At 40.3% G+C, this 26616-nt stretch overlaps 1 protein-coding gene across 4 annotated transcripts in view; it reads right to left on the minus strand.

Moving 5' to 3' along the window:
• The window catches only part of MAST2 (microtubule associated serine/threonine kinase 2), a 181331-nt gene extending 155382 nt beyond the window's left edge, over positions 1 to 25949 (minus strand). For all 4 annotated transcript variants that reach the window (XM_063139611.1, XM_063139602.1, XM_063139594.1 and 1 more), the window contains exons 1-3: positions 25747 to 25949; positions 16817 to 16964; positions 16362 to 16504 (exon numbers count right to left, since the gene is read on the minus strand). In XM_063139611.1, the coding sequence (XP_062995681.1) occupies positions 16362 to 16504; positions 16817 to 16964; positions 25747 to 25935 (480 nt within the window). In that variant the 5' untranslated portion in view covers positions 25936 to 25949. The remainder of the gene's footprint in view (positions 1 to 16361; positions 16505 to 16816; positions 16965 to 25746) is intronic.
• Positions 25950 to 26616: the final 667 nt, after the last annotated feature.

Here is a 26616-nt window from a genome sequence, read left to right on the forward strand (position 1 = left end):
CGGCTTATTACAAGGTGCCAACATGTCCCTCATACTGCAAGTCATATTAATGTGTTCTCCATTCACTTCTACAAATCTGCAAGTATTGCAAAAAATGCTTTTTAAAACCCAATTTAAGAAATTAAAATTATTAATTATTGGTATTAATTATTAATTAAAATTATTATCTTCCATTAAATAGTATTCCAAGAACAAGCTATTCCAATGATATCCCTAGTCTCTGTTATTCACCTTTATGGGGAGATGGGGGTTCCAGCTTTCCCTTTCTTTTACCCCATCAAGCTGTTCAAAGGTGTCAAATTTAATAATGGTGATTACTTGTTCATCTAGGGGAATATGTGCAGAGTCAGCTGCCAAGTCTCGTGCAACCCTCGAATAAGTGTTGACCACGACACATAGCTGGAAAGCAGAGGGCCATTTCTGTCTACCTTAACACCACAACATGAAGGAATACTAGCTCTCAACTTGGTTATTATACACTGAAAAATATAAAGCCAAAAAAGCCAATTATCTACTGGTCAGAAAAAAGATGAAGGCAATTCTTAAATGTTCTGATACATTTATTATTTTAGGCTTCGTCCCAAAAACTACTATACCAAATTTAAAACTGCAGCAGCAGCAGGTTTACAAAAAAAAGTCAAGTTCACATTTCAATAACACTGCCAAACTTCAAAATATTTAGCATATGAACTCAAACATCAGGCAAGCAAAGACTGCACAGTCATATTTGACAGAGAAATACCAAAACCAGAATGTCAAGATATCCCACTCCAAAGACCGTTTTACTGAAGAGCATAATAACAGGTAAAATCCACCATTTTGCTGATCAAAGTGAAGGTCCATCCAGACCAGCACGGGTCATCTATGAAGTCTAAAGTAAAACAATGAATATGTAAAGGTTTTTTGCTAACACATTTGAGCTCTGAATGTGCTCGAAAGAAGAACATGACTGGGTTCAAGCAGTTGATTAAATAGCCCACTGTTGCTTAAATAGTCCACCGTTGACTATTGTGTCATCTGGCGAGCCTTTTCCACACAATGGTTGGTTATTTCCAAGAAATAACCAACGGAAATAATCAACGGTGTGCAGAGTTGACTATCTGCAGAATCGTTGATTATTGTGTTTGTGGCAGGCTTCATTGACTATTTCATGTGACTACAGAGTCGCGAGGCAAAAGCAGCAGAAACTTCTGCTGCTCTTGCCCAGCAGGGCTCTCTGGGCATGTGTCATCCGTCCCGGGAAGCGCATGAGGAGTTGCTGATCATACTGTCCCTGGGTGGGGCGCCGCGATCTGCAGCTCCCCACGCACTTCCCAGGACATGCACGTCCCATCCCTGGGTGGGAGAGAGTGCCGCACTTCCTGGGACATGCACAAATCAAGATTGGGGGTGGAGGGATGTAAGGATCTCTCCTGTGGCTGCAACATCAAACCATGGATGGATTTCTCCTGCGGCTTGATGGGACACATCAAGTCGCGGGAGAAATCCATCCATGCGTGCCCCCTTCGCTCAACACAAAGTGGTAGACAACGGGCACAACGGATGCAAACATCTCTCCTGTGGCTTTCAAACCGCAGGAAAGATCTTTGCATCCCCTACTTTGTGATGAGCGAAGGGGGGGCGCAGATGGATTTCTCCCACAGCTGGAGAACGGGGAGGGTGCAAGCATCTTGACAGCTGCAGGAGAGATGCTTGCGCCCCGCTCTATCCATTCTCAGCGCCCTACACAGGGAGGAGATATGCACTTCCCCGGGAACATGTGGGGCGATGCTGATCATGGTGCCCCACCCAGGGACAGCACACACCATGAGAATCCCCCTTTGTCCTGACAGTGGGAAGACCTGGCACAAAGAGGGCTTCTCATTGGAACTCAGTGGGGAGGGCAGAGAGGGGGTGGGGTGGGAAATAGTCAACCATGTGTCAATAGTCAACTCCACGGATGACTATTTAGGGGACATGATAATAGTCATCTCTGGAGTTGACTATTAACACATGGTTGACTATTACGTCATCCGAACACGGCCCATGATTAAGATAGTGATGCCTTATTTGTACACAGAATCTCATTCCCAGTCCATACCTGAACATGGAGATACCATATCTGATTACCATGGTAAATAGCTTCTAATAAATTTAACATATATATTCCCTTTTTTTAAGCCATCTAAGGCTGCTAGTGGTTACCACTGTATCTCACATCAATTGAAAGAAAGAATTATGATACTAACAAGAGTTTGTATGCTGAACAAAAAAGCTTCAAACATACAAATTGCCCATTCTGGTGTTATTCCATCTGAATTTTTGGTCTCTTTCCTTCACACAAAGTCCCATTGATATAGTTATGGCAATTTATAGCTTGTTTATTCAAGAAGATTATTTTAAGTATACAAGTAACATGAAATTCCTATCTGTGATTATATTCCCTGCACATTTTGAATACAACGAGTAATTCAAAACAGTATGGATAAAGCATCTGAAACAAGATATAATTTCTCCTATTATTAGTATTTACTGAAATATTAATGCCTGTTTAATGTCTTTTGCAACATCCATGGTTGTTAATACCCATGAACCCTAAATAACTGGCAAGAGGAGAGATAATAAAATATTTTTAACTTGTTCAAGAATATGCTAGACTTTATTCTTCCACAATTATTCACTCTCAAGCTTGAAGTAAACCAATCAATTTTAAAGGGTTTTTGCTGATACATTTGAAAGCTTCTTGGCAATGTTTAGTAAAATAGAGAAGATTTATGCAAGTTAAACGTAGTGCAGGCAATTACTGAACCAAGTTGGCAGAATAATGTGAATTTCATGCTAATATTGATCGTCATCAATCTTTGGGGCAAGTCGAAAATGCTGAGAATGTGTGATCAAGACCCAACAATGGCAGAGATAATATATATACATATATACGTACATTAACAGCAAAGTCCTATACATGTCTACTAAGAAGTAAGCCTCACTGACTTCAGTTACTCCTAAATAAGAATGTATAGGATTGCAGCATTAAGTAACATCTAGACCAACCTTCCCCAACCTAGTGCCCTCCAGGCATTTTGGACTCCAATACCCAGATTTCCTGACCATTAACTATGCTGTTTGGGCTGATGGGAGTTAAACATCTGGAGAGCACTAGGTTGGGGGAGGCTGGTATAAACTGGTTGGTAACATTTACTAAAATTGTCTGTGCCACTCCCAGGGGGAGTGTGTCCCTGCTGATGCTTTTGGACCTCTCAGTGGCTTTCGATACCATTAACCATGGTATCCTTCTGGAATGCCTGGGAGGTTTGGGAATCGGGGGCACTGTGCTTCAGTGGTTCCGGTCCTATCTCTCAGGGAGGTTCCGGATGGTGATGCTTGGGGATAGCTGCTCCTCAAAGAAGGAGCTGTTGTATGGTGCACCAAGAGGTGCCATCCTATCCCAATGCTGTTTAACATCTACATGAAACCGCTAGGAGAGATCATCTGGAGGCATGGGGCTGGGTGCTATCAGTATGCCGATGACACCCAAATATATTTCTCTATGCCTTCGACAAGAGTGTCAGCTAAGGATAGTGTGTCTCCTCTGAATGAATGCTTGAAAGTGGTAATGGCCTGGATGAGGAAAAACAAACTGAAGCTGAAACCAGACAAGACGGAAGTGCTTACCGTCAAAAGCCCCAACCTGGGTTTAGAGTTCTGGATGGGGTTACACTCCCCCTGAAAGACTGCGTTTGCAGCTCGGTGGTGCTCCTGGATCTGTCGCTCCAAATGACAGCTCAAGTAGATGCAACGGCCAGGAGTGCCTACTATCAGCTTTGAGTGATACACCAGCTGTGCCCCTTCCTAGAGTTGGAAGACTTAAAGACGGTAGTGCACGCACTGGTAACTTCGAGGCTCGACTTCTGCAATGCGCTCTGCATAGGGCTACCTTTGTGCCTAGTCCAGAAACTTCAACTAGTGCAAAATATGGCAGCCAGGTTGGTCACTGGTACATCTAGGAGTGACCATATTACACTAGCTTTAAAATAATTACACTGGCTGTCAATTAGTTTCTGGGCGAAGTATAAATTGTTGGTTATTACTTTTAAAGCCCTACATGGTTTGGGTCCAGGTTACCTGCAGGATCGCTTTCTCCCGTATAATCCACCCTACATACTCAGGTCCTCTGGGAAGAATTTACTTCAGCCAGCAAAAACTAGATTAATAACTGTTACCCAGAAGACCTTCTCGGCTGCCGCTCCCAGACTGTGGAATGGCCTGCCAGGAGAGATCCGCCAACTCAATAATCTTTCCAAATATAAAAAAGCAATACTGATCTCTTCCAGCAGGCCTACCCATTCAAATTTTAAGATGTCTGGCTGTTATTTTAATAATATATTCGTTTTTATATGTTTTAATCAGTTTTATGTATTTTATAATATTTTGTATTCTATGTTGTTCCCCGCCTCCATCCAGAAGGAGAGGCGGGTAATAAATAAAGATAGTAGTAGTAGTATAAGTTTTAATTTTGTAAAGCCACCTTGAGGCCCAGTATTGAGGAAAAAGGTGGGATACAAATAAACAGACAAATAAATAAATAAATAAATAAAGGGTTGGGGAAGGATGGCCCCCCAAAAAACGAAGAGGCAAACTATGGTTTAGGAGGTGCCTTCCTACTTCTGCTTTCTATTCTCTCAGCATTGTTTCATACTTCCATAAATTCACAACTGTCTGCAAATTCAGACACAATGTCAAATCATGGTTTCCAATTCCACTTTGCTTGCCTGCGAATGGTTTGTTGACCGAGACATCACACCAAACCAGGGCTGGTCCTACCACAATGATCTTGATACTAGCTTCTTGAGATTATTTGAAGTATTTCTTAGCCAGTTTTCCAGAGCTCAAGGCAGCTTACAATACTATTTTGAATATCTGAGACTTAAAAAGAAAATTAATAAATCTATTATTAGTAAATAATCCACAACCATGGTTTGTATAATTTCAACTTTAAAAAAGAAAATGCAGTGGAGACACGCATTCAGTGAACTGGAGGAGTCCTTCCATTAGTGGAAGGGAGTTCAATCCAGCAGAGGTTTTTACTGGAGGGAAGGAGAAGATGGTTTTCGTCAATTCCTTCTTTCTCCAGCAGCTCCCTATACCACCTCAAACATTGTTCTGAGGTGTTCTCCAGAGCAACTGTTCATGGGGAGCAGGGAGAATGAAAAATCAGTAAAACCCATCTCCCCTGCATCCGGCCACAAGAAAATCCGGTGAGTGTAACTCCATTCACACTTAGTATAAATCCAACCCAGTAATATAGAGTCCTATCTCTGAATTAAAATAAAATAGCAGCGCATTTATCAGCTTCAGCTATGCTACTTACACTTTATCTGGATACAACTTGCAGAAACATATAATGTGTGTTTACTCTATGTTGTACCTAGAGTGGATTTTATTTCTTTGCTTACATACAAAAATAGCAAACATCCGTATGTATCCTCTTGGTTCCAGAGAGTCGCAAACACTTTCAAATATTAAATACAGGGAATTACTTACTGCCCTTTTCTAAAGTTGGAGTAGAACAAGCATTCAATGTGTGCACATCATGATGAGATCACTACATAGGATAATTACTCAATTCTGTTTTGTACTTCCTAAATATGACAATCTGTCCATTTAGTAAAAATGTCCATACAAGTGGGATCTGCAATGCATTCATTTGAATGGGTAAAGGTAAGGGAGAGACAGGAAGTGAGACTAATGTACTAAAGGAGTAAATCAACAAAGCTGGAGAAACAAATAAGAACCCCCTCCCACTCTCCACTTACAAATTCCTTTTTAGGTGGATGAGACAAACCTTGGGAAGCCAGCACTAAATCACAGAAGCTCTAGAGATGTGAAACTAGGCCTCTTCAGAGTTGCCTCACTCCGCTTCCACCACTGGTTTGGGAGAGGGAGGGGCAAAGAGGTGGATAAGGGAACAGAATCTCCCTCACTTTAGCTTGAAACCCAACAGAGATGCCAATTCTAGAGATGCCAGTAAGTTCCACTGAGGTCAGTAGAATCAATTTCCAACAGACATGTGTAGTAGGGCCCTATGCAAGAATTGTATAAATAAAAAGGATTATATTGTCATTTTAGTAATAAAACAGGGGTTTTCAAAGAATTCACAACAGCAAAAGAATATTGAATTTCTCTAATACAGGTTACTAGAACTGCAGAAGTGGAAAATACTTTTTTTAAAAAAAACTATTCAACAAGATATCAAAGAGATAAAGATTAAACTATGCAAAATAAAAAAGTGCAAGCTGAAATCTGATCCACAAAATATTCCTGCTATGAGGACACAGATTTCAACCCACTGATCTTACATTATGAATAGTTCTTTATAAAATATTTTCAAGACAGAAAAATATGAATCTTGCTTGCCAAGCACTCTCCAGCAGTTTTCACTTTACACTCACAATAGGGCTGCTGTCAGAAAGAAAACTGAGTTTGTATGCCAAAGTCAATTCAACAAGCTCTTGGACACACACACACACAAAAGTCCCAGAAACACACCATACAGCATTTGAGGATAATGAGAACGGCAATCACTCCAGCTGACAGCAGATGACTACCAATTATCATAAAGCAAGTTCCATGCATTTACATTTGGTTATATAGCCCTTAAGCTGACATGCTTCAAAATATATGGCAAGCAGTCAGGCTCTGTTCAATATGGAAATTTCCCATCAGCTGCTGAGGACCACCAGAAATAGGAGAAGTATATAAAAAGAGGAAACCGCACTTGGCGAAAGAGTTTAATATTTCTAAACAAGATAAGACAGTGCTGAATACTGTGCTAAATGGCACATGTGCCAAACTAAAATCTTTCACCATATCTAACCACTTAATAATCATCCACTACATGAGCATTGTGTATTTGTATACAGAGGGATGCCTGCTGCAAATTACTATTCTTTCCAGAATCATTTCCTGGTTAACACAGAATAATGAACTATTAGCTACTGCCACACTCTGGGTAAAGTCTGCCACTGTGCATAATTATCTTCTCTATAATTATCATCATACAAATAACTGTGTGCAGAATCATATTTTAAAGTATATTCTTTTCAAACATTCCTACTAAAAGGCATTGAAGAGTAATTTACTTTTTTATACTCAAGATAATTATCTTCCCATAACCACTGCTCTTCATGAAGAGCAAGGAATGTCCTTGTTAACAGCAAATTTGGCTCAGAAATATTTTTGTCAGGTATGCAGTTGTGCCTTCAATGCATACATAATTTCTCCAGATGTTGAGAACACTGCTCTCATATTTTAATGTATAAAATTTTCCTCAAATTGTCAGCCCTGACCTTTTCTTAATTATTATTCAGGGGGTGCAAACTTTGCAAACTATCTGTTACAATCGTGTGGGGATAATCTGTTGGAGTACGTGTCCAAGCAAGGTATTTTTACAGTATATTAATTTCACTTCTTTGGCACCTGCCTATGTTTTTCACTAATGAACTCATTTTCCAAGTGTTGAGCTTTATGTAGCCAAAACACCAGTCTCCTGCACAGGAGGAAAGTACCAGCAAGCTCAGGAAAACCCCAAGCTTTGCAAAAGTACAATAAAAAATGGGGGGGGGGGAGTCCTAAGGGGGAGAACCCCAAAACTGCCCAATAGGGACTGAGCATTCTCAGGAGTCATGGCATGCTGACTGACTGCTAGAAAAACAGAAAACGGAGTGGAGGCAGGGATAGAATGGTGTGTCCCAAAAGAAAGTAGGCACATTCGGACAACACAATAATCACCAGTGTGTATAGTCAACTCCACACTTGACTATTTAGGAGTACTCCCCACACGATATAATAATAAACAGTGAGTTGACTATTAACTAACTGTGCATTGATTAGCTCATCCCCCACCTACACCCTCTCTGTCCTCCCACCGAATAGCAGCGTTGGTTCCTCCTTGTGATCTCTGTCTCTGCGCACTGCTGACGCAGCTCTTAAAATTTATTTTTATTTATGTATTATTGCATATGTATTCCGCCTTTTTTCCTCCAAGGAATCCAAGAAGGCATCCATAATCCTCCTCCTCTCCCTTTTAGCTTCACAACAGCAACCCTGTGAGGTACGTTGGGATGAGAGTCTGTGACTGGCCCAAAGTCACCCAGTGGGTTTCCATGGCCGAGTGGGGACTAGAACCCAGATCCCCCGACTCCCAGTCTTTTGCCACTACATCACACTGGCTCTCAAAACCAAGGCGGTGAGAGAGAGATCCTTACAAGGAGCTGGGGAAGCGCCCTGTTTCTTCTGTGGTGCCAGGCATAGGGAAGGGTGGGAGGGCTTGCCACACTCACTAAAACCCTGCCCCCATGCCCGCCCCCCTGCTTTCTCAGAAGAAATGAGGCGCAACTCAGAAGAAATTGGGGTGGGTGGGAGGAAGGGACTTAAAGACTCACTTCCTAGCAGAATTCCCCTTCGTGCTGGGGTGTGGGGACATCCACAATTGTCTCCTCATTGGGGCACCACTTTCCTCACCCACGCTACACCTCCCTACCTCCAAGTTAGCCATTTCCCACAGATTGGGAGGAAAGGATTTCTCCTGCATCTTGACTTTTAAACACCAAGCCACAAGAGAAATCCTCCCCCCTCCCAATCTATGAGATAAAGTTTCCTTGGAGGTAGGGAGTTAAGCCTTTTGTCACAGATCATGGAAAGGGATTTCTCCTGCAGCATGCTGTTTAAAAGTCAAGCCGCAGGAATCCCTATTTGTGCACATGGGGAAATTACAGGGACATGCCAGCAAGGTTCCCAGTCCTGTTTTGGCACAAAAATAGGACTGGGATATAAAAAAAAGGGGGGTGCCTGACCCAATCACAATTGCAATCCGAGCTGGGAAGGTGAGTAAGTGCAGCGGCTTGGACATGCTGGCACATGTCAATGGTGCCCTGCTGGGCAAGAGCAGCAGGGGTTTCTGCTGCTCTTGCCTCACAACTCTGTAGGCACATGAAATAGGCAACGGAGCCCACCACACAACAAGATAACCATGTACATTGATGGTGCTATATAATTAAATAATAATAATAATAACAAAGGTTATGCAAACGGTTAACTCTGCACACCGTTGATTATTTGCATTGGTTATTTTGGGCAAATAACAAACTGTGGTGTGGAAAATCCTCACCAGATGACACAATAGTCAATGGTTGACTATTTAAGCAATGGTTGATTACTTAACCCACTGTTGACTATAATGTTGTCTGAACCCAGTCAGTATGGCTGGCTGCCTGGCACCCGAAAAGGAACATTTTGTTGCAGGTCCCATTTGTGAACCGCCCAGAGAGCTTCGGCTATTGGGCGGTATAGAAATGTAATAAATAAATAAATAAATTTGTAATTAAATAAATTCGGTCACTGTTTAAACACAAATTAAAATGTGCAGTCTGATAGTCTAATGTTTCTTTCAGGTTGCTATTAATTTAAGATATAACTTTAATACAATGCAATGGTGTAAATGCATTACAATTAGTAGTATATTTTTATCATTACTTCCAACTAAATTTCACAAAAGTGGTACCTAGTTACCCAAGGCTAGGATTTAGCTATCACTTTTGGAACTCCCCTATTCTGTAGGAGCTGACAAAAATGCATTCTAGTAAGGTTGGAAAATCAAACATAAGACAAAGTAATATACTTCAAATAGATAATTGAACATTCCTGCTAAAACTAAGTGCAAACTGGCACTGTTAAGCAGCTCAATATTATTCCTTGGCATTTGCAACTTAAAGTTTACATACAATAGGGAACACTCTTCTACTTCCAAACAGTACTACCACTCTTTCCTTTAGTAGTGTAGTACTATAGTAAAGCATTACTACCTACAACTTGTGGAAAAAGGTTTGCTTTCCTTACATATATCCCTTCCTTCTCTATGCAGTCTATGAAGAAAAGGGGCACAGAATATAGATTCAGAATTTGACCAATAGCTTACATTGTATTCACAGGCTGAATACAATACACAACCCTCCAGAAGTACCTCAGATAGCGCAGAATAAAACTCACCTTCAATGACTCTAAGCCAAGCATTCTCAATTCTTGCAGCATTTACTTAGGAAAAGGCAAACTTTCAAAACTTTAACAGAAAGTTTAGTTAACCATGCCCATCCTTATATCTGACAATACTAGATATTACTAGGGGAAGTCCAAGGGACGTTCCCTATAAAAGGTTAATTTTGCCAGGACTTGAAAGAAGCATGATATAGTAAATAAAAAAGGTATAACATAATAGAAATGTTTCCTCCTGGTAATTCAAATGGTCTGAGCCACTGAGGCTCTGTGCTTATTCTTAGTAAACATAAGTTGCCAATCAGAATTCTCTGTTGAGGTCGTAAAGCATCTCCTTACAGAACTGATGATGAATTCCCAACCACTAGGTGGTACTTCTTAGAGATAAAGGGTGTGATGTTGAAGGTGACTGTGAAGGTGTCTGGGAACTTGCATTTGCAAAGGACAGGCATCATTTCCTATAACCATCAATCCAACACAACATTCATTTCAATTAAGAAATGCAGAATGCTAACTATTAAGTTACCTATTAAAGAAACTATGCAAAGTTATTTATTCAATTTCTTACTGCTTTAATAAAAGGCCTTCCCACTTCAACACCTACCAAAGAAAGAAAGAAAGAAAGAAAGAAAGAAAGAAAGAAAGAAAGAAAGAAAGGGCCAACTCTTAATTTGCCACTGGACACTCAAAACAAGATCTTAAAACATCATTTATATGACCCCAAAAACTTGTTCAATTTCATTTCATTAGCCTTTTGACCCTCAATGAATTTATTTATTAAATTAATATCCCACCTTTCATCCAAATGATTTCAGAGCAGATAACAATACACCATAAATTATAAAACCAATAAAAATACACAGTAACTGATCAGTCTCAAGAATGTCTTGTATCAATTATGTTACTGTAGTACAAAGACCCAACCACCTAATGACTAATACATAGCCCCCCACCATCTAATCAAAAGGCCTGCCCAAAAAGGAAAGCTTTCACCAGTTGTCAAAAGCTAACCATTGTTGGTGTCAGCCTAACCTCCAGTGGGAAAGGATTTCTACAGCAAGAAGGAGATCCTATTATGGCTGGATTTGGACGTGACTTTAAGCCATGATGGATTAATAAGCTACGCCTAGAAAACCTTGGGAGGGTTGCAGGATCAGGACCAAACTCCACACACAGCCTCTCCTAGCCAGGAGGCACCTGATCAAACCCCTGCACATTTACTCCAAAGGAGTGAAAATCTCAAGTGCCCAAAAAGGGGGAAGAAGCTAAAAAATATTGGTGGTTTGCAGGATCTGGACCAAACCTCATAGTCAGCCTCCTCTATTAAGGAGACATTTGACGCACTATGAAAATCCAGCACATTAACCCTGAAAGCAGTGAAAATCCCAAGTACACGAAAAAGCGGGAGATACATATGACAACTTGGAGGGGGATGCAGGATTGGGACTAAACCTCATAGCCTATCTCCTCAACACTGCTGGCTCAGTCCCTTCAACATATTCCTAGTCAGTAAGCCAGTGAATAGCAGAATGGCAACTGCTCTTGCCACACAGCTCTGTAGCCAGACAAAATAACCCAATGTGACCACCACACAATACATTAACCCATAGTGGGTAAAATAAACCACTCTGCATGCCATGGTTTATCAGAGTGGGTTACTTTGGCCAACTAAACCATCATGGGTTAAAAAAAAACTCCCACCAGACGACACAATTATGTTCCTAATCAGCAAGCCAACAAACAGCAAAGTGGCAGCTGTTTTGACTGCTCTTGCCGCACAGCTCTGTAGCCAGCCAAAATAGCCCACTGTAACCACTACACAACACAATAACTTATGATGGGTTAAATAAACCACTGGACCTCTGGACCAGGAGGACATGATAATCCATGATGGGTTAATTAAGCCATGATGGGTTATCGTGTCATCTGATGGAAGTGGGTTATTTTTGGCAAAAAAAAAATATCTATCAGATGACACAATAATCTGAGGCCCTCCTCCAGTTGCCCCCACCAAATGAGTCAAAGCAGGTTGTTACAAGCGAGTAGGCCTTTTCAGTGGTGATATACCATCTGTCTAATGCTCTCCTCAGAGAAATTCACCTGGCACCAGGTGAAGACCTTTTTATTCTCCCAGGCGTTTTAAGAATTGTTTTAGTGCTTTTCTATCATTGCACTTTATTTTACTACGGGTTGTACTTTGGTTTTATGTCCTGTAGTGCTTTTACTCTTTGCCAATAACTTTTTCTTAGTTTTATTATATGATGTTTTTAATTCATTGTTTTATTGTATGTATTTAGTTTTTAATGTATTGTACACTGCCCAGAAAATGTGCGTTATTGAGCAGTTTAAAAGTACAACAAATAAATAATCAATAGAAGTGTGGTAAAAAAAGGAGTGTGGAAAGAGAAACCTTAAAATGGCAATGCAACATTCCATGCTTTCTCCGCTGTGGCACCCCGGTTGTGGAATGAGCTCCCCAGAGAGGTCCGCCTGGCGCCTACACTGTACTCCTTTCGTCGCCAGCTGAAGACCTTTTTATTCACTCAGTATTTTAACACTTAATTTTAACTTAAATTTAAATTATACTGTTTTAACTCTGTATTTTAACCTTATATCAATTTTGCTGCATGGTTTTATCCTGGTTGTGCTTTTTATATTGTATTTTGTATTTGTATTTTTAACTTGTTGGTTGTTTTATGATGATTTTAATTTTTGTGAACCGCCCAGAGAGCTTCGGCTATTGGGCGGTATAAAAATGTAATAAATAAATAAATAAATAAATAAATGCTTGCGAATTGGCCATTTTTTGCTCCTCCTAAGGGATTAGCAAAGTGCCTACATGAATAGGATCTCATGTGCAATCTTGAAAGTTAAAAGAGTGGGGAAATATAGGTCTTGCTGTACAAGTTTTCATGTGAAAGAACACACTGCAAGTATCATACTAAAGAGAAGCAAAGGCAGCTCCCCAACAGCAACATTCTTTGGACCAAGAGTAATCTCTGTTTACAAACACTTGAATGTTCTTGAGCCTTTTTAAGTTGGTAAGTCTCCCCCAGTAGATGGCACCATAGCATAAAGTTCATACTATTTGTAGTGAATACATTACTACCATGTTCATACCTTTTAAAGTTTTTCAATAATGCATACATGCACAAAATTCATTAAAGAAATACATTTAATTTGCCATAAATGAAAACTAAGTTTACTCAACATATTTTTATAAGGATTAAAAAAACACAAAGATATGTCAGGCTTTATATAAAACAAGAAGAACATGCAAAACTCTTGTGGCACCTTAAAGATTAATGGATTTACAGTGCAATTCTGTACATGCTCTACTTAGAAGTAAGACCTATTTAATGTAATGGGAGTTACTTCCATGCATATAGACTTGCAGTCTTACTTTGGCATTAATCTGTTAGTTTTAAGATGTCATAAGAGTATGTTCCAACAGAAGAACATAGAGAACTATCATGTGGATCACACAGATCAATTTAAGTCCAGTTTTTCATTTAAATCAGATCAATATAAACGTCCAAAAATATCATCTGTTAAAAAATCCACTATGATATGCTTGTGCGTGTTTACTCCGAATACTCAGATTATCAGTTTTATCTTTTGTGAATCACCTTGAGCACAACATGTTTGTAGAAAATGCATTGTATAAATAAGCTGACTTTGACTAGTCCAGAGTTTGAGTTTTTTGGCACTGAATGCATGTAACAATCATGAGTATAACAAATCTTAGTTTTCATAGGTGGTAAATGGAATACATGTTGGTAAAAATAATGTTCCTTGATACACTATTAGTGGATGAAGGCCCATGCGCCACAATACAGAGAACAGCTCCAATAGTGCCCAAAAATAGCGTCCACAACAATGTAGGAACAAAGCCAGACTATAAAGCGCATGGTCTTTGATGTCTATATACTAATGCCCAAAGTATGGGAAACAAACAGAACGAACATGAACTCTTATTACATGAAGACAAATACGACTTGATAGGTATAACTGAAACTTGGTGGGATGACTCGATGGCCTTGTAGGCCTCTTCCAACTCTGCTATTCTATGATTCTATGACTCCCATGACTGGAATATAGCAATTGAAGGATATAACTTGTTCAAAAAGAACAGAAAAAATAGAAAGGGAGGTGGAATTGCACTATATGTTAAAAATACCTATCCCTGTACAGAAATACAGACGGATGAGACTGGGAGCCCCATCGAGAGCATCTGGATTAAAATAAATGGGGCAAGGAATAAAAAGAACATGATAATTGGAATCTACTACCGACCACCCAATCAAGGAGAAGACAAGGATGAAACTTTTGAGAAACGAATTGCCAGTGTTTCACAGAAGTCTGATGTAGTAGTGATGGGGGACTTCAATTACCCCGATATTTGTTGGGAGACAAATACTGCCAACAGATATCACCTGACATGTGTGGGTGATAACTTTCTCCTACAGAAAGTGGAGGAAGGAACTAGAGGACTGGCAATCCATGACTTGATATTGACCAATAGGGATGACTTAGTGGATAAACTGGCAGTTACGGGAACTCTGGGGGGAAGTGACCACGTCATACTTGAATTCTTGATTCATGATCAAGCAAAAGCTGAGTGGAGCCATACACGTACTCTGGATTTTAGGAAAGCTGATTTTAATAAACTCAGAACTATTGATAAGTAAGGTCCCATGGCAAGTGACCCTAATGAGAAAAGGTGTGCAAGATGGGAGGGAGTATTTAAAAAAGGAAATTTTAACGGCACAATTACAAACAATTCCAACAAGGAAAAAAGATAGAAGGCAACAGAAGAAACCAATGTGGCTCCACAAAAAGCGTAGAGATGACCAGAAAACAAAAAAGGATACATATAGGAAGTAGAAGGCAGGCCAAGCTACAAAAGAAGAGTACAGGCAGGTAGCACAGAAGTGCTGAAATGGCGTCAGGAAGGCAAAAGCTGAGAATAAGCTGAGATTAGCGAGGGATGCTAAAAGCAAAAAAAAGGCTTTTTTCAGATATGTGAGTAGTAAAAGGCAGAGGAAAGAAATGGTGGTTCAGCTGCTTAATGAGGATGGCAAATTGATAACAGATGACAAAGAAAAGGCTCAAGTGCTCAATTCCTACTTCGGCTCGGTCTTCTCCCAAAAGTGGGTCCATGACCCCCCACCCCACCCTGGAAAACATGAAGCACAAGTTGAGGGGGCAGGATTGCAGTTTGAGATTGATAAACAAATGGTCAAGGAACACCTAATTTCTTTAAATGAGTTCAAATCTCCAGGGCCCAATAAACTGCATCCTAGAGTAATGAAGGAGCTAGCAGAAGAACTCTCAGAACCACTGTCTGTTATCTTTGCAAAATCATGGAAGACAGGTGAGGTGCCAGATGATTACTGTGTATCAATCATTTAGGACAAGCCCATCCACTGTCCTCAGAATTATAGCCCCTTGTACTGTTATACTCAAATGATATGCATTTATTTTAAATGGCCAGCAAATCTTCTCGAAAGCTGGTAACTTAAGGTCATGAAATCTACTGGCCTTCTACGAGGCACACACTATCCAAATAGCAAAATTAAAAAGCAAAATTAAGCTGATTTCACATTGGACTCCAGACCTTTTGGAGTCTGTGTCTAGCTCTATACTGGGACTAGTGCACACAACATTATCACTGTACACCACAGCATACAGATCTCAAAGCAAAATCAGTTACCATCACTGTTCCAGCTCTCGGCAATACAGGTTGGACATCAGAGACATTTGCTTTCCCATAATGCATAGGTGACAGAAATATTATCCATGCATGGGATTAAAGGCCTTCATGATGTGAATGACAGCTTCCCCAGTGCCCCAAAACCTCAGGTGAGTAACAGAAACAGGGAGAGGCATGTTAAAGAAAGCCTTATGCACTGAATAAGGGCCACAGTATAAGCCTCTTACATGGCAGTACATGTCTCCTAAACCCTAGCTTGTTCAGGGGCTTAAAGGATGCTTTAATTTGGAGTCCAGACTAAGTTTTAAACATCCAATGGACATCTCAGAAAGCTAAGCCAATTATTATGAGATATAATTTGGACCTGGAAGGGAAGGTCCTTATCACTAAAAATAAAATTTGCTCATCTACAGTTTCCATGCTAAACAAACAATTGAACATACCAGCTTTAGTGTTTGGTGCTTCAAGAAATTTTTAAACAATTTTGAGGAAAATAAAGAATTAAGTAGAAGTTCATAAAGTGTACACCTAATTAGAGAAAGCTAAAAGCAAGGCAAGGGCTTTTTTTAAAAAATGAACAAATCTACTTTAATAAAATTGTAAAGTACATGAAACATACCAATCCTGCTGTAAGTGATGGAGCAGATTGCCCTAATGATTGGTTCCTCATGCGGACCAGATTGGATGATTCACCAGGTGGTTGCCATGCTAGCTGTCCCACTCCACTGTGCATACTAGTGGACAAAGGAAGCAATTGCTTTCCTTTAAACAGAAAAAAAAATCCATTTCACTTATTGGCTTATTAGTCCATAATAATAAAATTCTCAGATGCAGAATAATATGAATGAGCATCGAAGGATAATTTTCAAATCAGAGCTTTTTAAAAAAACCTTTATGTAACAGCCCTAGATAATAACAGATTTCTAAGAAATATTACTATAAATTCTAAGGAAGAAATTCTTTTCCATTCTAAGAGAAAAAAGGGTTTGAAGCTCTCTGTAACATTTACTCATACAATATTGCATACCTACTATACATGTGATCATGTGACGTCAGTTGAACAAAATAAACTACCTGACAAAGAGCTGGCCAAACTACCCCTCCGGAGCTTGCAGTCATCTTGACTCAACTGACGATGGAGTTTACTTTTCCCAGTTGCTGAAAAAATGTCAGGATTGCTGAGCTTTCGGCAGCGTAACGAAATTGGTTCTGCTATAACATCCTGGAACAACAGCCAAAAGAGAGCAAGTGTAAGTTTGATGGAATCTTACATTCATTTAAAAACAAAAATGGGAAACTACTTGGTGCACAGGAGACTTGCAGTCCAACTTTTTACTGAAAAGGAAATTCTACTGAGTTCAATTCAACTTACTTCCTGGTAAGTATGTTTAAAGTTGTAAGCCATGGATTCTCAGCTATTACTGCCGCCTGAACTATGACCAAATGTCCTTAATGAACAAAATGTCATCTTAAGTGTTTCATTAAACACATAAAGGGAATGAGGAAGCTTCTCTCCTCAAGAAATCTCAGGGTTCATATGAGATTTCTTCTGTTTTATTGCAAGATATGTTTCTACTTTCTTTGTAACAGAAAAAAATATTCTACTCACTCTACTTAGAAACTGCATATTAGAAAACCCACTAAGAAAAGAAAGTTGTCATGCTAATTTCACACTAGCAACCATACCAGAAGTAAGGAACAATCACAGGCACAGTCAATATACAATGAATACATTCTGGCCACAAACTGTTTAAACTGATTCATTAAAGCAATAAATAAATTAATGTAATAAAAACTGTTAGTCACCTCTTCAACACACATACTCTCCCATTTACAAAATAACATCTATTCAAATTATAAACAGACAGACGTTTAAGAGCATTTGCAAATTAGAGTTTATTTCACATAGCGAATTTCAGTCAAAGAGATGCCCCACACAAACAATGCAAGCATAAACTACTAAAAAAGTAGGCTTATTTCAAGATAAATACAGCAACCAATACATGCAAAAAACACTGCACAACACAAAAGCAGCATGTATGACAGACACCAGTGCAGATACCTACAAGTGTAGATAAGTGCCATGGAATCTTTTAAATCCATTGTACATGGACAGGTTCTCTGGTACCACCATCTGTCTGCTACGACCATTTTTCTAGGAAAATCAATTTTACACAGCAGGTTTAGTTCTTACCTCAGCTGACATGGTCTGAGCACAACCCTGAGCACTTCATGGCTCCCACCAATCTAATACTCCATTTTGCAAAACCAATTGACAGTCGTGCACTCTGCATTTCAAATATTTTCAGTAAGGAAAAAGGAAACTAAAAGAAGCACAAGAAATGCCTATATTCTTTCCAAATGAAATCTAAATGCATTATGGGCAGGATATAAACGAAAGACTAATGCAATACTAATAGCACCAACAGCATTCAAACAGGTACCAACTATAGGACATGAAAAGGATTTTTTTATCGTCATTACTGGTTACAGAATACATGCTAATCACTTAACTGCTAAAAATGCTTTAGTCAGCCCAGCACCCCATATATCCACACACTAATCATTTTTAATCTTTGTATGGCACATAGCCTCTTCTAAGGCACATTAACGTATAATAGTTTTCAAGTTCTCCACTACACTGAATGATGAAATATTGCCAACTCTCTAAAGAGAACATACTAGCATGCCTCTTGAAAGTCCATTTTAACAACATGGCCTACATTATTGGGCTTCAGCAGTGCTCTTCCAAGAATGTACCAAGGCACAGATAAAAAGAATTTCAATTGAAAGTCCTTTGTAGTGGTTAACCTACAGTAGCGTGCAGATTTAAATTTATTAGTTTAACATTAATCTGGCATTTACGAACCTGCTGTTCTGCTGATTTTATCCTCTTTGGGACCAGCTTTTGTGCTGTATTTGTCTTATTTTATGGTTTATAACAGAGTTGTGTTTTAAACTTTTATAATTATTGTAAGCCCCCCCAAAAATATTAATGTGTAAATTTGTAAATACTGTTAATAAACAAATCTCTGGAGCTGGCACTGATCAATGGGAGGGAACTCATATTTTTAAAAAATGGCCTAAGGAGGGGAAAGTGGAAATGCTGCTCCTCTGTTTTCAAGACTTGGATTTGTCAGAGAAATGTAAGATCTGAAGATCTTAAAGTTCTCCGGCAGAGTATGTTCTGAAATTGGAGCTCTCTACAACAATGGGTAGGATTGCTCTGCCAGAGTACTTTAAGATCTACAAAGTCCCTTCCCAAAAAGGCTCTCTTAAAAAAGTTTTTGCTTCCCAGCAGCACCTTTCCCAGGTGCAACTCTTCAAAGCAGCCTTCAATGCAAACAAATATTAAAGTATCTCCCTTGTTTTGCATGGGGCTGCACTCAGGAAACTGCTTATTTGCACAATAGTGCAAAAGTGCCTATTACTTGCCTGTCTGCACATTTCCAGCTACAGTTCGTAAGGTTCACATTCTACTGCCATTTATCTTCCCTGCCTTCAGTCATTGCATTAAAGAAAGAACATTGCTATGCCAGTTGCACATGTGACTTTGTGCATCTGCCCGTCCCATATCCAGACAGGAACCTGGGATAGCACAATATAAGAAGGAAGAGGGAAATTGACCACAACAGTGAAGGGAAAAAGGAGGAATAGAATGGGTGAGCAGAGCAGGTGGCACCTCTTAATATCTGCAAGGCTAAGCTAAAATTGCATACTATACTTGGCGTGTGGTGGCTGGCTCTAGGTACTTGCTACTGAAATCTCCTAAATTCTCTTTAAATGCCCTAAAACTAGGACATAAAAGAGTACCCATGGAAAGCACTTGGATCCATACCAATAGCCCTTAATATATTACATACAGCGCTGCCAGGTCAAATTTCTATTCCCACCACCACATTGCACTAAAGCTGAGCAAAACCCTTGCATTCCACAGATGTGCAACACAAGGCTGGGAACAACAATAGTGCCTATTACATTTACTGTGCCAACCCTAAAGATTAATCTCAGTATAGGTGCCAGAACGTACAAAGATTTTATGAAAGATCCAACAAACATCAGGGGGTTCACAGCTTAAGTTTTGCAGATAGATTTTCAGAAAGTGGTTACCCACACATGCTTCTTTTGGTCTAGTGTAAGCATACACTTCAAAGTTTCCAGAAATGGCCTGAGCAAAAATGCTTACTGTAAGTCTTTGATGTGTTATGAACTCTTTCTGGCAAGAAAATAGAAAAGGCTCTATACTTAATGTGACATTTTCTGGATTGAGAGAAAATTATTTAACAATGTTCATATCTACTTTACACTAAAAAAACAAAAGTAATACTTTGTTTTCCACCACTGACCATTGGGTTTCTCCCAATCCATTTCAAATTTGTAAGTTTTAGACTTCATAGTTGTAAAGAAACATGAAAATCTGCCAAATCTAAGATTTGCTTGAGAAGAGGGAGACCATGTTGCAGTATTTTCCATTTAGCATGCAAAATGATATACCAAAAACTGTAACTGCCACGACAGCAATTTCTCTCTAGGGCTAAGCAGAATTTTTGTGAGGTTCTTTTCTCATAGCAAAAAGTAGTATTTCAAGAATTTGCACCAAGAGAGCAGTACTCCCTACCTAAGAAATTAGGACCACCCCCATTTTTTTCAAAGACTTACCAAGACAAAAGGAGGGATCCATATCACTGCTAATCTCCTTCCTTAAAGTGGTTACTACAGGGAGAAGATCCCCAGAGATATGCAGAGTACAATCCATAGCCTCCCTTGGCAAAAAAAGTGATGGATCATGCTACAAAACAGAGCACCACATTCACAGTGGCTGCAACAGATGAAGTGAAAAAATTCACCCCCTTCACTTTCCTCCAAATATCACCAAAGTGGAGGGCTTCCATTTTATAAATCTCCCCTCTATTTACTGTCCAGCCTCTAAATCTGTGAATGTATATCTACCACTGAAGGGAAGCAACAAGCATGAAGTGGGGGGGGGAGCCAAAAGTGTAGGATGAAGCAGACCAGAACATTGACAATACGAGGATATATGGCTCTGCTGAACTAAGCACAGTAAGTGGAGGATGAACTAGTACATTGACAATATGCGGAAAATACACAAAAGTCATAACAGAGCAGTACAATGGAGGGAGATTCTCATGGAGATCTGCAAAAGAATGGAGATGGAAATTGTATAAATTTCAAGGCAGAACAGTAAAATGGATGGGAATTTTCTGCAAAATCCCCAGCCGCAGTCATTTGCTCCTGTGCACTTACACAGCAGCAAAAATTTCCCAAAAAATTGTGAACATGATTGGGACACATTCTGGTATCCTTTCTTCATGATTCCTACATCAAAAAAAATCCATCCTGCACTTCAGAAAGGATGAAAGAGAATGGAGGAGACACTAGCAAGAACAGAGGGGAAATCTGTGCAAATCTCAATAGCGGAGCAGCAGAATGGAGGGCAAATTTGCACAAATTTCATGGCAGGTAGGGGTGTGTGTGTGTGTATGAATGAGTTCCTGCATTTATAAGGACTTGGGAAATTATGTCCTTTTTGCAATCTGATAGAGGGGAGAGTTTCCCTTATCATCTGGCAATCACACTAGAGCAATTGCAGAAAGGATGCTGACATAGGAAACGAAGAAACGTGGATTTCTGATACAAGGAACAAGGAAACATGGATTTCTGTCCCTGAGTTACGTGCCAGCAGCAGGCTGGAAGACTGAGAGGGACCGAGGGAAAAATAAAGCACTGCAAACTACAAAGCAAGCAATTGTCTGTGAGAAGCCACCCACCGACTGTGGCTTATTTTCAGGGTGTTTTAGCGTAACATGCAAACGCACCCAGTGTTATGTGACTGTGCAAAACCACTCTAACTTCACATACTGAACTTGCTGAAAGCAAATTGAGGATGCAGGTATTAGGCCAAATTGGTTTTAAATGTTTCAAGTTACACACCTTTGAATTAATCCTACAATAATTCAGCAGGCCATGTACTGTATCTGGTGTTGAAATGCTTATATAATTCAACACTCTTCTCAACAATGAAGGGCTTGATTTCGAAAACTGATCATGTGGCTCAACTGAAGGTTTAAGGATAATGTGAGGAAACCTATATCATTAAGAGGCAAATGCATAAATAGTATTATCTCTGTTACAATTTCACCACATAAATAAAACTTCTCTCTGTTGGAGTCTATAAATCAAGGATAATTAATGAGGGTCGAGAAAGAATTATCATAGCCATACTATATAACTCTCTATTTAAGAAGACTTCTTTTATGTTTTTTTGCTACCCTGTGAAGACTTTTTATGCTGGCAGGTTTTTAATCTTTCCAACTGCTGTTTTCTTAGATTTTTATAAAACTGTATAAGTTTTTTATATAATGTTCCAGTTTTAATTATATGTTTAATGTTTTTATTGCATTATTGTCAAAATACGTTACTGTTGTTTTATTGTCCTTTTGTCTCATATAAGCTACTTTGGGTGCCTCTTTTTGAGTTAGAAAGAGCAGGATATAAATAATGTAAAGGACCTTTTCTTCTGCCGCTTCCAGATTGTGGAATGGCCTGCCAGGAGAGATTCAGCAACTTAAGAGTCTTCTGGAATTTAAGAAAGCCATAAAGACTGATCTCTTTCAGCAGGCCTATCCAGTTGAATTTTAAGATGCCTTTTAATAACGTGCTGCTTTTTAATAATGTATTAGTTTTAGATGTTTTAATCAATTATATGTATTTTATGGTGTTTTGCATTTGTGTTGTACCCCGCCTTGATCCAGAGGGAGAGGCGGGTAACAAATTTATTCTCGTTGTTGTTATTGTTATTATTATTAAATAAATACCTGCTCTTCCACAAAGGTGAAAAAGAGGCTTTGAGTTATATCCAATGGTATAATTCCACCAGTGGAAGGGAACCACTTTTGATGGTTTTAAATTTCGTATATTTGTGTTCACTGTTTTTAACTTTTGTGAACCACCCAGAGAGCTTCGGCTATGGGGTGATATATAAATTTAATAAATAATAAATAAACCACTGGTGGTACAGATTTCCCCTTCTTAGCTGCAGCCCCCCAAATTTGCTTGCATGTTGGAGCAGATTTAGGGTACACTTGGGGGGGCTGCTGCGGGGAGGAGAAGTTGAGCAAGGCCAACCTCATGATCTAAGTCCTGTTGTATGAGCAGACCTGTGTGAGTTGGATTCAACCTTTTATTACAAACACCAAATTAGCAACTTTCTGCCATGCATTTGTTTTTTGCTTTTAAATTCTTAGTCGCTAAACACATTTCCATATGTAATAGCTATCAATGGTTGTATTCAACATTATGGTAGTAGAAAAAGCGCAAGAGTTGGCATTGTGCAGCTAGTGCTTGAGGAACCACTAGCACAAAAGCAACACCTAGCCTAACGAAGTTGTAATGGCTTCTGCAATGGCTTGCAGAACAGAATCCGAGTATTGGATTTGATACGTTTGCGAGGACAAAAATTGGGGTTTCCACAAGTGCACTAGTAGAATGACGATCTCCATGAACAGAGGCAGCATACCTCTGAATACCAGTTGCTGGGGAACAACAGCAAGAAGGGGTTAACCATAGGCATCTGGTTGGCCACTGGGAGAAACAGAATGCTAGGCAAGATAGGCCTGTAGTCTGATCCAGTAGGGCTCTTATGGTCTTATGGAAAGCAGTTGCATAAGTGCACTCACAATGTCCACTGTCTGCCACATATTATCTCGTTTTTCATATTCAAGTCCTGCAAGTAAGGTGTGTACTCCACCTTTTGCACATGACAACACGTGGTAGAAAGGAGATGTTCCAAGCTCTAAAAGCACTCTTTGGTATTTTTTATCACTGATTTCAAATGAGTTTTTTTCTGTCCAGAAGGTCTGATGAGAATTAATTAGTAGACTATCTAGCTATCTTAAATCTTGTGGTTTTCTGATTAGACATACAAGCTAATAAAAAAGGTCTATGGCATTTCATCATCAGAGCATATACTCACCAGAAAAACTACAGATATTAAGAATTATGAGCTATGTAATTTCCTTATTTTTTTTAGTTAATACCACCAGTCAAACCACCTAATTACAAAATCTAGCTGGATCTATTTGGAAGTCTGCTTGCTGCCAAACAATCCAACTGGGTCAGTCATTATACCATGAACAATCATTTCAGAGGCCTGTACAAAAGAGATAGCTTTTTCTGGTATTAGTGGTTAGACTTATTATTATTTTGGCTCTGCTTATTTTTTCCCTATTTTGCTGCCTCCCCTTTCCTTTCTTCATTTCAATGCTCATTGCTTTATCTCATAGAAAGAGTCAGCTTTAAACCCTTCTGCCCATAAATATATATATATATATATATGACAAGCAATTTAAAGCAATTATTAATAGAAATTTCAGGTGTTACAGGAAAGAAGCTCTGCTCTTCCACAACATGTCAATTACATCCTTACTGCAGTTTCTGAATTATATGTGTACAAGTATGTACAGAACATACATCTTGAAACTGTCATTCCTTTAATTCTGTAGACATGTGTTTTCCACATTTTTGTATAAATTCACCCTCCCCTCAAACATTACAGGAAAGGCATAGTCATCATGCTGTAGAAATGCAGGAACCCATCTTCTCCTATAATGTGTGGAGCTATTTTAATTGGCTTTTAAAATTGTCAAGTACACAGTCCATGCTGTCTTCCAAATAAAGGAGAGTGGTGGGCCATTCCACTTCCTGTTTCTTCTACAGTTAAGCAATGGCAATTGCCAGATAATAAGCCAAACAACTCGTAGTAGAGGCATGATAGTGACCACAGCAGGATTCACACATTAGACCAACTGCTGCAAGACATTTGGTGGTTTCTGAAATGGCACCATATCTAATAAATTATAGAGGACTACCATGTCTAATGCTGTGCAAAGCATATGTTATAAAAGCATATAGCCAGATAGGTTTAACTGAAATGTCTACAAGATAGGCCCCTTTTGTATCCAAGTCGCACCTCCTTCCAACCACTGATGCTCACTGACAGGGACAGGTTTGCATATAGCAGGACGATAAATAAATCTTTGCTAAAATAAATTATGTATATAAATTTTGCTCAGGATGCCCTTATATCTCTGTTAGGGTTAGAAAGACCATCTCCATAGTAACTCTGTCACCTATTCTCACAGAAGCAACTGATACGGTAACAGAGGAAAGTATCCAATTTAGTCCCACTTAAAGTAGACTCATTAAAATGAATGGGACTAAAGTTAGACTAAAATTGGATACAACCCATTAGATACAACCCAGAGTGCCAAACTGAAGAGCTATGAGTCTCACCTAAAACGGAATACGCCTTGAGTGATGGTACTTCACCTGAACCAACTCTCTGCATACTCAATATCAAGAATATAGGCACACTCTTGTCTTAAAGGACCCAACCCTCCAAAGGAATATCCAAAGGTTCAGCCTCAGTCAACCAAAGGCAAGCCCCATGTGACCCTCTTAGCTCTAATTCCAGAAGCCCCTAACCACATGCAAACTCAGCCTGCCAAAGTAACAAAGAATCACACCTCTTAGCTCTTCTCAATTTTATTGGAGAATCTTCTGCCCTACAATAAAACAAATTTAGCATGCCTACATAAACCTGATGCCAGTACCATAAAAGGACTTTTATTTACTCTTCTGTACCTCAAAACAGAAAGTCGTCGTGAGCTTTCTGAAATTAAATAATGCCTCCACGACAAGCGGTTTAGAAGGCTCTTCTTGGCATAGCATCCCGCTACTCAAAATGACTAGCCTCCCCCAACATAACCCATTCACACATCTAGCAGTGACCAATGCCCACATCCTCTGCACCAAACCGATGGCACAGATCCTTCTTTGGACATGCCTCCTTGACTAAAAGTACACGTGAACACTCCTATCCGTCCCCTTCCCCCGTTTCACGGATTCCCCAGAGGATACAGACTCCCCACAGGATATAGACCCCCCCCCGCACCACCACCCCAAAACCACTGCAACCGCAGTACCTTTTCGGGCGGCTCCCTGCAGGCGGCACTACCCCCACTCGCTTCTTCAGCCTCTTTCCTGCTGGCCACCGCGTAGGAAGCTCTTCTCTCAGAGGCGTCTATGGAGACCCTGGCGGGCTGTTCCAACCTCCGAGGAGCCGGGAGCGCAGAGGGCCCCGCTTTGTCCCCCCGAGAGCGACCCTTCCTCATGATGAAAGTAGTGTCGGCGGCACCTCCTCAGCGCGGGGGCTCCCGGGCTAAGCAGCCGGCCATGGCTGCGCGGAAAAGAGGGGGAATGCTGGGCAGCGCCTCAGACCCCGCCGACCCCGCGCGCGGACATCCCCGCACTCCTGTCAGGGGCGAGCACGCCGGGCACTGCGGCAATCCCGCCCCCTCGGCCACGTATCGCGAGAGGAGGGGCCGCCGCCAGCGCGCGAGGGAGCTCAGCGGGGCTGGAACCCAAGCGCCGCTCACGAAGCGAAATCCGCGGAGTGGGGAGGAGCCTAGAAAATGCGTGGGCGGAGCCAAATGGGAGGGGCGGGGGAGTGAAAGTGACGCATCCTGATGAGCGAGAGAGAGATTGCGCGGAAAAACTGGAAAAAGACGAAAAGGCGTGCCGGGGTCTGGTTTGTCGCGCAAAGCATGATGGGGCCGTGGAACGGTTCTCTATCAATACAAGAGCGGGCGCCGGGCAGGAAACGTACATTCGTACCCGCTAGAATCTCGGGGCATGATGCGTCTCTTCATAAGAACGACCCTCTCGCTTTAGAACAAAGCAGGCTGAACCAAAGAGCCGACGGAACGCGAGCTTCTCCTTTTGCAGACGCTCGAACCGCCCTCAAATGAGGACGGGAGGGGGCGTTTCCGAGGGTGTTCCGCAAGAGTTCCATG

Source organism: Elgaria multicarinata, chromosome 1 (genome assembly GCF_023053635.1).
Source record: "Elgaria multicarinata webbii isolate HBS135686 ecotype San Diego chromosome 1, rElgMul1.1.pri, whole genome shotgun sequence".
NCBI lineage: Eukaryota > Metazoa > Chordata > Lepidosauria > Squamata > Anguidae > Elgaria > Elgaria multicarinata.